We start from the raw sequence: 14,724 nt of genomic DNA, 5'->3' as shown, positions 1-14,724 counted from the left end.
CAATTTAGTTATTTTGCTAAAATGTCATTTTCATTAATGTCCTGGTCGGTGTTGTTTGTGTAGCCTGATATCCATCCACCTCATAAATCCTCTCTTCTGAAACAGGCCTGAAACTCCTCCCATTCTGGGCTGAACTTATAGAACATGCTGAATCAATCACAAGATCGGTGCCATCCTTCTTCCCTGCTGTTGATAAAAAACCAGAACCGCTGCCTTGGCCGGCTTTGTTCCTCTGGCTGGTTGTATTTCTGCCCAGTGCTGTTCTGAGGCAGGTTCTGCTGCGTCCACTGGTACTGTCCCCTGGAAGTCAGAGGTCAAATCCAGAGGAAAATATATAGTTGTTAAAGCCAGTCTGCTGTAAATAATGGGAACTGGGATACTTTTGAAAGCAAAGTATCTTTTCACAGTTAAAATTATGTATATGTTTCGCTTTTTGATTTCAAGAACCGAAGATGGTGTTTGAACGCCTTCACTGGGAAGTTGGCTTGGTAACTGAACAGATTTATTCTAAATTTCTTTAAAATTCATAAATGTGTGGTTATGGAGGACAAAAGGAACATGTTCCCAGAATGAGGGAGCCCTTGCCTTGTGTCCATGAGACCAGGTAAAAAGGTAGCCCCACAGTGGGGCAATAAAGTATTTAGTCAGACACCAAATTGTACAAGTTCTGCACACTTAAAAAGATGAGGCCTGTCATTTTCATCATAGGTTCAATTCAACTATGGGAGACAGAATGGGGGGAAAGAGTCCAGGAAATCACATTGTAGGATTTTTACTGAATTAATTGGTAAATTCCTCTGTAAAATAAGTATTTTATCACCTACAAACAAGCAAGATTTCTGGCTTTCACACACCTGTAACTTCTTCTTTAAAAGGCTCCTCTGTCCTCCACTCGTTACCTGTATTAATAGCACCTGTTTTAACTTGTTATCAGTATAAAAGACACCTGTCCACAACGTGCTTTTTTTTGCAGTAATGTCATGTGACTGTCACTAGATAATGACAGCAAAAACAACAGTAAAAACTACATGGAACTGTTAAAATGTCTGACTGCCATTGGGATAAAAGACTTATGGAAACGCTCTGTCTTGCACTGATGCAAGACAGAAAGACTGAAAGATGCAAGACAGACTCAAAATCTCAACACCCTCAACTGACGGGAAAGAGAATTGTCCATAAATCACAGAGAACTATATGTGGAGATACTGTGTAAGCCAGTGGGGCTAAGATGCAATGTAAAACAACACTGGAGTGGCAGGAAGCAAATTATGTCACGGAGCAAGTGAACACAAGGATATTAATAACTGCCCAAAAGCACCCCTTTCATTGTAGCCTCAACACATAGCTGGGATACTCCAGACCAAGAACCTTCTGAAACACCTGCTGGGATATGTAAGCCACTTTAGATAATTTAAGACAAAAAAAAATGTAAGAAGAAAAGTAAAAAAGGGGTTAGATTAAAGATTTCAACACATATAGCAGCTTAATTACAATTGTCAGTATGGTGCATCACGACGAGGAACCATGTCAATGATGGGGTTACAGTAAATATTTGTGCAGGAGTAGTGACAGAAAACGAGAGCAGCTGCTGGAGTCATAAGCAGCCTGCAGTAACGCCGGAAAACAAAGAGAGCATTTTATGAAAGCGCTACCTGCATTAATGTTAGGTGGAATAGAACTAACAGATAAAAAGTGTAATAACAAGCATATACGCCGGTGTTTTCAAAAAAGAACCAAGTTATTCCTAGATGTAAATTCTATTGGCAATCTCACATTGAAAAATGTACAGACTGCAACGGACTATCAGGACTGCAGAGAGGATAGTTGGGACTAACCTCCCATCTATCGACGACCTGTACCGGTCCAGGACCAGGAAACGGGCGGGTCGAATCTATGCCGACCCCTCACACCCGGGACACCGCCTGTTCCAACTCCTCCCCTCTGGACGGCGCTACAGAGCTTTGTGCGCCAGGACTTCAAGACACAGGGACAGTTTCTTCCCGCAAGCGGTTGCTCTGATGAACTCTCACAAATAACAAAGTCTCAGAGTAACCAATCACGTGCAATATAAAAATAAATCATCAAAATATAAATAAATCATCCAGCACCCCTCTTTAATATTCATGTTGCCTCACTCTGCTGCACCTCTCACTTTTTTATTTTCTTTTGTAAAAATGTTTAATTTTTTATCTTGTACTTTTGCATAATTCTTGTCTGTAGAAATTGTAAATAGGTCATAATTATTCTCACTACCTCAAACTGCTGCACCTTAAAATGTTTATAATTTTTGTACATAGAAATTCAACATTTGTCTATTGTTTATTTGTTTATTGTTTACCTTTAAGACCATAGAGAGCGAAACTACCGGAGTTAAATTCCTTGTTGGACAATGTTCGAACCTGGCCAATAAAGATGATTCTGATTCTGATTCTGATTCTGATTGAAGACAAACTGGAGAAGAGCCTGCAGCTCCTACCACATTAATATTGCATCTCAAACAAAGCAAAAGAAGTCCACTTCCAAATTGTACACAACATATACCCTGTCAACTGTATCATTGCTAAATGTACGGATGTTAATGACTCCTGTAGTTTTTTGTACCAACGAAACAGCGGAACTAACGAAACGAAACAAATCTCTGCATTTATTTTTTCACTGTGACATATCCAAAAGATTTTGGAGTGATCTTGAGTTTCATTTTTTCAATGCTGCTAAATCTGTTTATTTACTTAACATTAAAGATATTATTTGTCACTTTAATTATCCTAAAGATCGTGCTCTTGAACACCTATTGAATTTTATCATTATTTACGCTAAATTCTTTATTCACAAACAGAATTTTGCTGGTGCTACTCTTACACTTGCCCATTTTCTACTAGAATTAAATTCTCTCATTAAATCTCTTTATTTGATAAACAACAAAAAAAAGCAATATATTTTTAATCAACTATGAAAAGTTTTTCCCTGTATCCTCTGACTAACCTTCAAGTTCAAGTTAACTTTATTTAATACCCGTAGGTAGATTTGTTTTGCAGTAAAAGGCATCTCACACACAATCTCTACTGTCCTCAATTTGACACAGGACAAAAACAGTAAAAACCATGAACAGGTTTGCAACAGCACAAGACAGACATGGCAGGTATCACAATGCTCACTGACAGGATAAAAGTAGATGTTGCCCACAAGGCAAAGAACAATGAATGAATAAAGAAAGTAAAACCCAAGGTCAGGGTTTCTAATAAATAGAAATAAATAAGTTAAAAGCAGGATAGACCTCGGTAATAAATAAAAATTGTTAAGATTTGTTTAAAAGAGAGACAGCAGCAGCAGCAGGGACGAAGCTGTTTCTGTAGCGTGTGGTCCTAGTTCTGGGGACTTTAAACCTGTGTCCTGATGGCAGTAGCTGGAACTCACTCGCCAAGGGATGGGATGCATCATTGGGAATGGAACCTTTTATCTATAACTGTCTTGACCTTTCCTTATTGTTTTCTATGCATCTGATTCTATTCCTCATACCTGTTTTATTTATTTATGTATTATTATTATTATTATTATTATTATTATTATTATGACCTTCATTATCTATATTATGACTTCTTATTCATACTAGATATTTTTATAATTTACTCCATCATTGTATGTGCTGTTCCATACCGTGTTAGTATTTCAACCATGGATGTATTAATATATTAATTAATGTATATTATTACATGTATAGTATTACATATATTATTAATGTATTAATATAATATAATTAGGCTACATAATATATATTAATATAATACATCCGTGGAATGCACGGACACGGCTGTGACGTCAGCCGTGACGTCACGCCCAGAAAGAGACTTTTCTTTGACTTTTCTGGCCGTTATAAAACATTTTTGACGAATATAAAGTCCATGACTTAAAAATATAGAATACAAAGATTAGTAGTTGCCGGTGATTACAGCTGGAGGTTCCTGTGAACAGTTTTAGAGGCTTCTCTTTTATTATTGCGGTCTATGGGAAAAAAGCTTTCTGGGCCCCATGGGATTTTTTGTTGCAGTACCGCGGCTGGCCACTGGGAAAAATCGGCGTGCCTGCTGAGTGCGAGACCCGGGGGCTGATTTCAACCCAGTCTGGGTTGAGTATTTTTATAGCAAGATTTGCTAATAAAGTTTTTTTTTTTTTAAAGTAGTACCACCAAGATGGAAAAAAGAAGAGAGAACAAAGAGAGCGTCAGTGCGCAGCGGCGGCCAGCAGGGGGCAGTCACGAGGCGGCTATAAAGCTCCGCAGCGTGACCGCGCAGCCAGGGCGGAGGACGCTGCTCTCACACGGTTCCTCATCGGCCCTGGAAACTGTAAACACTGCGGTGAAATACTGGTGTTTTATACGCGTTTATAGAGGATTGCTTGGAACAAACAAAACAGGTCAGCTGCTTTACCATGCACGCCGTCGGAAACTTAAGTTTTATGTAACTTTATGTAACTTTATGTAACACGTCGGCTTTGTGAGTTCTTCCCCAGCGCGGAGGTTTACAGGTCTGTGGAGCGGGTTTGTCTGCTCTATCAGAATCAGAATCATCTTTATTGGCCAAGTTTGAACATTGTCCAACAAGGAATTTGACTCCGGTTTTTTCGCTCGCTGTACCCAGAACAGTACTATTCAAAATAGCAAACAGTGAATAAACAAATGTGGCACTTATTAACATATTATACAATTAAAGAACTGAAAGGTGCAGCAGTATGATGTAGATCAATGATGGCTCTAAATAAAATAACATATACAATTTTTTTTAAAGTGAAAGGTGCAGCAGAATGAGGCAGACATGATTATTGCTTGAAAGTGCATTGTTACAGCATGTGATATAATTACTGCTATTTTTGTTATTGCACAGTGATGGATTTCTCTGAGACTCTATTAATTGTGAGAGTTCATCAGAGCAACAGCTTGGGGGAAGAAACTATCCTGTCAGTTTTCCAGTCCCGTCACACAACTCTATATTTCAGTGTCACCACATGACTACAGTCCCCTAATCTCATTGAGTAACTGTATTCATCAAATCAATGAGTGGATGTGCCAGAATTTTCTCCAGCTAAATGCAGAAAAGACAGAGGTGATCATTTTTGGCCCTAAAAATGAAAGGGAAAAGATCAGCGCTCACCTTGGCTCCATGTCATTGACAGCTACAAATCAAGCCAGAAATCTTGGTGTAATTATTGACTCAGACCTGAACTTCAACAGCCATCTAAAGTTTATCACTAAATCTGCCTATTACCACCTAAAAAACATTGCCAGAATTAAGGGGATTCTGTCTAAACAAGACATGGAAAAACGTATTCATGCATTCATTTTCAGTAGGTTGGATTATTACAATGGCATCTTTACAGGCCTTAACAAGAAATCTATCAGGCAGCTGCAGCTGATCCAGAACGCTGCCGCCAGAGTTCTTACAAACACCAGGAAACTGGACCATATAACAACGGTCACTGGCTTCCAGTGGGTCAAAGGATAGAGTTTAAAATCTTACTGCTGGTTTACAAAGACCTGAATGGTCTTGGACCAAAATCCATGGTTGATCTGTTAGTTCCTATGAATCTCCCAGACCCCTGAGGTTCATCTGGATCTGGTTTGTTGTGGTTCCAGAACCAGAACCAAGCAAGGTGAGGCAGCGTTCAGTTATTCTGCTCCTCACCGGTGGAACAAACTTCCTGTAGACCTGAGGTCTGCTCCAACTGTAGATCCTTTAAATCAGGCCTAAAAACATTACTGTTTACTGAAACGTACTCCTAAATTAAATACTTACCTGCTGTACTCTACTGCCCTTATTTTTAAAAACCTGTGCTTTTTATGATTTTACCTTCTTTTCTTATCATTTTATTTCATTTATGTGTTATTTACTGTTTAATTATGTCTTGCCGCTTTTAATGATGATGTAAAGCACTTTGAATTACCTTGAGTTGAATTGTGCTATATAAATAAACTTGCCTTGCCTGCCTTGTTGTGTTTGATCTGCAGACAGCGTCTCCGTTGCGGGGAGACAGCCGCCGGGATGCTGGCCAGGACGGCCCTGAGCAGAGGCGTCTCAGCCCACCGCCTCAGGAAAAACGTCACCTTGTACATGAATGAAGTCCCGTCTCCAGCCGCACGAGGTCCCGGCCAGACCTCCGAGGTCCACAAACCCCTCTTGCTGATGTTGCCCTGGTACGGCTCACGTCCACAAGCTGTGGCCAAATACTGTGACATCTACTTTCGCTCCGGCTTTGACGTGCTCGTGGTGGAGAGCGAGGTAGGAATCATGCTCATCTTCAGTCATCCCCTCTTGATCTCTGCTGCATGTTACTGCAGCATTTAAATTGGTATTACTTCTAAAACCAGTCATAAGTTTGGATTTATTTACTTATTTTTGGATTGATCAAATTTCCAAAACCCAACCAACTCGGACAGCTTTGCTCACCACTTTAGGGACCTTTCAGATATACTGTAGTCTTTCCATGAATCCACAAGCACCCTGGTCCATGTTCCTAGACACAGTCCATGAAGTGTATCGATAGCTATATGTATACACTAGGGATAGGAGGTATGGACTAAAAAATGTATCACGATCATTTCTGACATTTATCCCGGTAACGATAAAAATTACGATAAAAGAAAATACCAATTCAACTCCACCTTTGTAACTATAAATCTATCTCGCTCTCAGATCCGCCATGTTTGTTACACAAAAACGTATCAACGGGAATTTATCTTTCTTTCTTTCTGGCTCATTTCTCTTTCTTTCTTTCTTTCTTTCTTTCTTTCTTTCTTTCTTTCTTTCTTTCTTTCTTTCTTTCTTTCTTTCTTTCTTTCTTTCTTTCTTTCTTTCTTTCTTTCTTTCTTTCTGGCTCATTTCTCTTTCTTTCTTTCTTTCTTTCTTTTTCCCTTCCTTCCTTCTTTCCTCCTGCTCTCTCCTTCCTTCTTCCCTTCCTCTTTTCTCACTTCCTTCCTTCCTTCTATTTTCCCTTCCTTCCTTCTTTCCGGCTGCTCTCTCCTTCCTTCTTCCCTTCCTCTTTTCTCCCTTCCTTGTTTTCTTCTTTCCTTCCTTGTTTTCTTCCTTCCTTCCTTCCTTCCTTCCTTCCTTCCTTCCTTCCTTCCTTCCTTCCTTCCTTCCTTCCTTCCTTCCTTCCTTCCTTCACGTACGTTGTGCGTGGATTTAACTCAGAACCATAAATCAGTTTTACACAAAAACGTCGTCAACAGGAATTTATCGTTTTTATCGCGAGATACAAATTCTTATCATGGGGAATTTTTTTGACGGTTTATCGTGAACGGTAAAATATCACCCATCCCTAGTATACACCCTGTTACAACTCTTGAGTTAATATAGCCTGGTCTTTGGTAAATGGTTGGCTTTTATGGTAAATTGAATGTTTATATCAATTTGGAAATAGTGATTTGTTCATATGTACAGACTTTTACAGCCTTTATTCCACAGGCCTTGATTTTGTCTTTAACTCATGTACACACAACAACAGCAGATGGGAAGTATCCCACAATGCCTTGTCCAAAGGTATTTTTAAGATTAGACACTGCAAAGGATTTCCAGTTGCATGTAAACACCTGTAGGGTGAGTCACAATTGTAGCCATAGTCCCTGTGTATGTGTCATGAAGGATCAGGACACTGAATAATTATAGCCATGTGACAGTTTTCATCTATGATTTCATGTTCTGAGGACGGAGGATGTCATGCTGTGAAATCTTTAAAGTCTTATATGTCATAATGATTATTTAACTTTTTAATTTGATTGCATTTCAGACAGTGGTCCAACTTTTGGTTGACAGCTGAAATCTTAGAAATAACCAAAAGTTTAACTTATAATGTATCCTAACTTGAGCACTTTAAATGTGGCTCAATGCAAATGCCATATATGAGGGAATGTACAATTTATTGTATTGCACACAACCTTCAGCTAAATTATGCATTAATGAACCCTGATTTATCAAATTGAATACGTCTGTTTTTAACTGAAATCAATGTTATTAATTAATTTATTTATTTTACTAGATCAAAGACTTCCTGTGGCCTCGCTGGGGTCTGGACCGTGGAAAGGGGGTGCTGGAGTTGCTCCAGAGTGAGCGCTTTGTGTCTCGCCCCCTGCTTGTCCACGCCTTCTCGATTGGCGGCTACACATTTGCTCAACTGCTGGTACATATGTCCCGGGACAAACATAGATACCTGGAAGTCACAAATAGGATCAGAGGCCAAATCTATGACAGCTTGGTGTTGGGCTCAGTGGAGCAGATGGCTATTGGTAAGACACTAACAGAATCCCACTCATTCATTGAATCATTAAAATGGTGTAAAATTATAAAGTTTATGTTTGAGCAGTGCTTTTATCCATTGCAGACTGATAAAGTGTTTGTTTTTTTTTTGTTTTTTATTCCCTAGGTCTTGGTAAAACTTTATTTCCTGTCTTGGACACGCTTGTAAAGCGAGTGAGCCTGCTTTACTTTAGTGTTTTCAAACGTCAGACTGTGGAATACTTTAACATGGGCATCGACGTGGTTTGGAACAATCCAGTCAAGGCTCCGGTGCTGCTCTTCTTTTGCGAGAACGACGTGATGAGTAACTCAGAAACTGTTGAAGAACTGATCGCTTACTGGCAAAAGCGTGGGATGGACATCACAGCAAAGAAGTGGGAGGACTCGACACACGCGGGTCATCTAAAGAGGTACCCACAAGAATATCTGAGCGCCCTAGATACATTCCTCCAGTCACTCCACATCGCCCCGCTGAAATCAAAGATGTAGTTTCATTCAAACCTCAGTCCAAACTGACTTTGTTCTGTTTTTAAACTCAAATAGAGAATATGTCTTTTGTGATATGTTACTGTCACAGTTAACTTTTGAGAAAATATGTTATGCCACATACTTGATGCAGGCAGACTGCAGTCAACTCGCAATACCCCTAGATGCAATGTGATATAGAGATCATGTGAACCAATTTTAATCAGCATGAAGGAATAGATGCATGCTGCACTTGATGTTTAAAAAAAAAAAGAAGTTCTGCTTTAAGTTCATTGCCTCCATGCATATGTGTACACATCGTGGCTGCCATGTGTACCATCTGCTATCTGCTAGATATTTCCAGTCTTTCACAGTCTCACACAGCATATGCATGCACCACATCAACTGAACGGGGAGGAGGCAGGGTTCCTCCAGCATAGGAAAATGCGAGGTGACCACCTCAGCCTTCCAACAACAAAATAGTATAGTATAGTATAGTAAAGTATGAACTTGCGCTTGCAACTCTCCATCACAGCAGAGCAGTGGCGCTATACCCCAATACAGAGCTCAGGAAAGCCACCCACAGCTGAAGAATGTGGGGTTCACTACCTCATGAATGTGTCTGATAGTGACATGACGTCGCAGCTCTTTGACTTTGAGGCGCGTCACGACAGATAATATGGCTTAATCCACGCGGCTTCTCAATGTTTCTTTACAAACTTCTTTAGAAAGTGAGTTTGCAAGGAGAAAAATCGTGATGATGGGTGAAATAGTGCAAAGAGAAAACCTACGGTATGTTGAAAGAATTGCAGTTATCAGGAATAAAATATGATGTGCACAAGAGAGCATGACCCTTAAAAAACCCAGGCAACATGAGTAACAGATAACATTTGGGGTAGCAAAGAAATGTAAGGATTAAGGTAAGGAATAAGGTTCATATTATTATTATTATTGATGTTGTTATTATTATTATTAGTTTATATGCAGACAAATTCTCCTTTTTTTTTTTTTTTTTTTTTTTTTTTTTAAGAGTTTTAAAAAAGAAAATTCTTCATAGAACTGTTACAGCCTATAATTGTTTACTTGTTCACACTCACTGTATGTGCATCTTCAAGCTATATTTCTTGTAGTTCTATCACGCCTGTTATTATAATAGTAGATAATTATTGTAATATTGTTGGAGGATCTTGCAGGAGCGTTCTGTGTCTGATCTTTTTTTTTTTTTTTTTTTTCACCTCTGCAGATGTTTTTTGGATTGATTGGAGCTGATGAATCTGTTCATACGAGCTATTTTCCGTCCTGTAGTTTTTGTTTTGTCTGTGATTCCAGATTTTAGAGCAGTGTTTGCGAACTCCGGTCCTCGAGTACCCCTGCTCTGCATGTTTTAGACGTTTCCTTGTTTCAACAGCCCGGACTATCAGGGTGTGTTGAAGCACAGAAACATGCAGGATGGGGGTACTTGAGGACCAGGGTTGGTTGGGAAATACTGCTTTATAGCACCAAATGAAATCACCTTTTTTGTTTTTCCTCCTCCAGTAGCCTGTTGTGAAGAATCGTTTTGCTTACACACATTTTTTGCAGGGGATCTGAACGGTTTGATACACATGCTCCTTGATTGAAGACACTTCTAAAACTGTGTCAAGTGCTGCAGTAAAAGGACAAACATGATGCAGTTAAATAGAAATATACGAACAATTGTTATCTTATTTTTTCTGGTCAAATCATTTTAAATGTGTGAAAAATTAAATGCATTAATAATACAATTTTACAAAGGAATTGTTTGGTCTTGTGAATTAACATTTTCCTGCTTAAAGCTATTTTGAGAAATGATTCAAATAAAAAAAAAAAAAAAAAGCACAGACAGCATGTACTGTTGTACATTTTATTGAGTGTTCACTCTGTGGTTTAATCCTTGTAAGGCACAGAGGGTTAGGCACACGCTCAGAGGAACAGAGGCCCTTCGCTCTGGCTTGGGTCATTCTGACCTGAGCGTTGCTGGGTTTAGGGTTTTACAGCAATGAACAACATGCTTGTCCATTAGCATTCACGTAGTTTAAGAAGACAAATATTCATGACTATAACCCATTTATTCTATGCTGCTGTACAATGTGTAGAGACAAATTCACAGAAACACATCTTCAGGAGCTTTGAAAAGTATGTGCATGCATCTAGTCTTGTTTTACAGTGCTCTGGTTCAGTGGTTCTCAGTGGGTGTGGCTTTGGGACCCACCGTCACCCTTTATTGATTAGCCGTGACCCAATTGATTTTGTAGGTGGTTGGTGCCGTTTCCTCGCAGTCACAAGGTCCCTGCTTGGATTCCAAGCTGGGTGAAACCCCCCCTATGCATGCAGGGTTGTGTTCTGCTGTGGCAACCACTCTGCACAGGGAGGGACAGTGCTGGGACAGGATTTTTAACCCCAGATTGTATAGAATTATCAGTACTTTCATGCCCAAACATTAAATTAAATAAAGTGCAAAAGCTTAGAATTCGTTCCAAATAGACTCAAAAATGTATCACTTTACCTCAATACCCACCCATTGAGTATATAAGAAGCACTGTACTAGTAAAACAATTCAGTTACTCAATCATACACTAAACAGAAAGCTGAAAGTCATTAAAACATAGCAGTAATAACCATTTTTAACAGACTTGTAAAATAAGAGTGCAACAACTGAGAAGTACCTCTGAAAAAAGCTTTCCCTGAGAGTTTTATCTTGACCTGAGGCAAAGGTTTCACTTGTTGACGGCCTATGCCCCAGAAGGGGTAGTAGGCGTAAGTAAGTAAGAGGCAAAGCTTTGCAACACACTTTTGGGTCCCAACCCACCAGTTGAGATTTGCTGATCTATCGAAATGTACTTCTTTTTTCACACTATGGCTCAATCAAAAGTTGAAATAACTTTTGGTACGGCCTGGCAAGTAGTTACCGACACACATGAGAAATGAGAGGAAATTAAATGAATGTGGCTGAACATGAAATGAGTTAATACAATGAAGGACATTTTATGTCCTGTTCTTTCACTGCCCATAAATGAAGGAGCACTGTTTTTTATATTCTTTTTATGGGACAGGAATTTTTAACCCTTTCTCTGCTCCGGAATCGAATTTACGTCTCTTTTTGACTTAGTTTCGTATTGGAACATCCTCCTGGAGACTTAAGACTTGAATAAAAACATCTGATTCAGTGGCAAACTCAAACTCGATGCTCCACCTGGTGGCAGAAATTGCAATGGAAACATCAATTATCCTTATTCCTATCCTTAAAGTCACTTTCTGAATTAAAACATCTCTGAGGCAACAATGCTATCATGCATGTTGCCCCAATTATGTAATATGATTGGAAAAAAAAAAGTAGACACACAAGTCTTGCAGTCGATGTACAACCAGCCTTTTGACACCGACCATACAGCTGGTATGGTCCTGTGTTTCACATCTTGTTTAGAAAAGAAATTCATAGTACCTGGTCAGCAGTCAGTTTATCTGTGGATAACTTTCCTTACCCTACAGTGTCAAAAGGACATTGTTGTATGCTGATGGTACTGAACACAAACAAATGTGATCGGTATACACTAGAGTATTTGGTGTAGAGACCCAAAGTGAAATGTTCCCCTGCTGTTTTATCTTTGTGATTTACACTGTGCCTTAACTAAAGAATAGAAAATGTTTAGTTGTTTTTTTTTTTTTTTTTTTCATGAGTTTTGAATTATTATTCAATTTTTTTCTCTCGCTATCAGGTTTGATTGTTTCTGTTAAATGATCCAGTGGAGATCTGTGCACAATAGTCAATCTCTGCAGTCAAAATGACCAAAGCAGTGAATAACTAAACTTGAAAACCACTACTGAAGTCTTGTGGTTCATATTTGAAACCTCTGTTGTTAGAAAAATAAATGAAATGTCTGAATGTGGTGGTGGATTATGAAGTGGTGCCTGATATAATTTGATGCTCTGCATTTCATTGATTGAGCATTTATGACGTTTAATTATATCACAAATAATGTATGAATTTCTCTTTGTCTCTGTGTGCTATTTGAAAATATAATAAAGAAATCTTGCTTACAATTGTCCAGTTTTGGGTCCTAATTATTATTTTATTTTGTTACTAAAAAGAAAGTTACAATTATTTGAATTTTCAAATAGTGTTCAAATTAAACACTATTTGTATTGTACATGGTATTGGTGTCAATCTAGATTACTCTGCTCATACTGACGTTTCTCTTTCCACAAACAGAATACACAAGGTTTTTCTTTAAATATCTGCATTTTACATGATTTAGCAGAAATAAACAGAAATGTACAAGTGTTTACAGAATAGACTTGTTAGTGTTGCAGCTGGTTCATAACCGACCATAAATTACAGGGCTGTAAAATGTCTCGGCCAAATAGGGGACAGAGAGGCTTTAGGAGGCTCATAGTAAGTCATAGTCATAGTTCTTAAGTAAGAACCAGCCAGGCTACAAAATGATGGATACACTTCCTGTTAATTTGAATGTGTCTCGGCTTTAGTGACTTTTAACGACTTTTAAAATGGCTGTTTTCCTTCGCTTTGCTTTATTTTTCCTGCTATATCTGCTACTACTATGCAACTCCACTATCTTATCTATTATATTTTTTTATTCTTTGTTATGATCTGTTTTATTTGCGTTTTTCCTACATGTTGTTTTTGAGTTTCTTGTTTGTTTGTGGATTTTATGTACGAGGTAAAACACTTTAGACTGGCTTTGTGTTTGATATTGTGCATTGCCTAAAGGTAAAGTAGTATTCTGTATTTTCATTTGGGCCTTGCATTCAAAGACATATCTAAAAGCAAATTAGATTATTACCAAATCAGAATTGTAGGGGGATTGGGGATATGACTGGAAGTGACAATGTGGCAAACTCAATACTTCACCTGGTGGCTGAAGTCTGTAATCATCCGCTATCCTTCATTAATATCCTTAAAGCCACATTCTAAAATAAAAGCAGCTGTGAGGCAACAGTGCTAACCACAAAGCCATCATCCATGTTGTCCCAATGAAGTAATGTGATTTAAAAGAAAAGCAGATATATAAGTAGTCTTGCAGTGGATATACGGCCAGCCTTTTTTAAACCAACCCTCTGGATCAGCATGAAATACTCCATGAAACCTCTGCGAGTTAATGTCCTGCTGAACTTCCTTACAAGTGGAACATATATAGGGTTGCCAACCATCCTTTGAAAAATGGAATCGTCCCGTATTTATAAAGTAAAGTACGCGTCCTGTATTGAGCTGAAAACACACTTTGTACCGTATTACTGGGAGAGTCAAAAAATAGTCATAAAATGCTAATGGAAAAATGGCATTGATCTGTTGAGTTCATACGTTATTTTTTAATATTTTTTAAATATTTTTTTATTATTTTGTTTTCTACAGACTTTCTGTTTGCACTTTTGTTATTGCACTAAAAATGTGCACTATTACAGAATGGATGTTCTGCTTTCTTTCTATTGTTTTATATTAATGTATACAATTTTAAGTTAAGCAGGAAAGGTTTCTGTAAGAAAGATACTTATTTTATTCAGTTCATTTTGTCATTTTGTATTAAAGTGAATTGCTGGATAATAATTTGTTTTCCATGTGTTCATGTCAAATAGTTAAAAAATAGTTTCACTCACAAAAAAGGGGTAAAAAAATTCACCACGTCAGGAAGGGTGAAGGCAATCGGGCCTGCCGATGAGGTGTCCCTTATTTATTTTTCAGGGAGTTGGCAACCCTAATCATATACAGTACATACACACAAACAAACACATACATTTATATATATATATATATATATATATATATATATATATATACACACACACACACACACACACACACAGAGGTGGGTAGTAACAAGTTACATTTACTCCATTACATTTACTTGAGTAAGTTTTGGGAAATGTTGTACTTTTAAGAGTAGTTTTGAATCACTATACTTTTTACTTTTACTTGAGTAGATTTGTGAAGAAGTAACTGTTA

At 38.2% G+C, this 14,724-nt stretch overlaps 1 protein-coding gene across 2 annotated transcripts; it reads left to right on the top strand.

The window, feature by feature from the left end:
- The first annotated feature begins 4,297 nt into the window (after window positions 1–4,297).
- Window positions 4,298–12,766, top strand: si:dkey-5i3.5 (uncharacterized protein LOC565091 homolog). Of its 2 annotated transcripts, XM_061722665.1 has the most exons (5): window positions 4,298–4,410; window positions 5,999–6,269; window positions 8,026–8,272; window positions 8,410–8,692; window positions 9,991–12,766. In XM_061722665.1, the coding sequence occupies exons 2-5, from the start codon at window positions 6,033–6,035 to the stop codon at window positions 10,004–10,006; spliced, it is 783 nt and encodes a 260-aa protein (XP_061578649.1). In that variant the 5' UTR covers window positions 4,298–4,410; window positions 5,999–6,032; the 3' UTR covers window positions 10,007–12,766. The 2 variants fall into 2 exon arrangements, with proteins under 2 accessions (XP_061578649.1, XP_061578647.1); XM_061722663.1 differs by lacking the exon at window positions 9,991–12,766 and having other exon boundaries at window positions 8,410–9,724.
- Window positions 12,767–14,724: the final 1,958 nt, after the last annotated feature.

Source organism: Cololabis saira, chromosome 5 (genome assembly GCF_033807715.1).
Source record: "Cololabis saira isolate AMF1-May2022 chromosome 5, fColSai1.1, whole genome shotgun sequence".
Lineage (NCBI taxonomy): Eukaryota > Metazoa > Chordata > Actinopteri > Beloniformes > Belonidae > Cololabis > Cololabis saira.
Note: the sequence above shows the minus strand (reverse complement) of the source record. Positions and strands in the feature narration are given on the sequence as shown.

Bases quoted from the DNA above. Each gene is read 5' to 3' on its own strand.
- si:dkey-5i3.5 (XM_061722663.1), top strand. From the start codon at position 6,033: ATGCTGGCCAGGACGGCCCTGAGCAGAGGCGTCTCAGCCCACCGCCTC. The intron at 6,270-8,025 runs GTAGGAATCATG...TTATTTTACTAG, and splicing joins TGCTCGTGGTGGAGAGCGAG to ATCAAAGACTTCCTGTGGCC. The intron at 8,273-8,409 runs GTAAGACACTAA...TTTATTCCCTAG, and splicing joins AGTGGAGCAGATGGCTATTG to GTCTTGGTAAAACTTTATTT.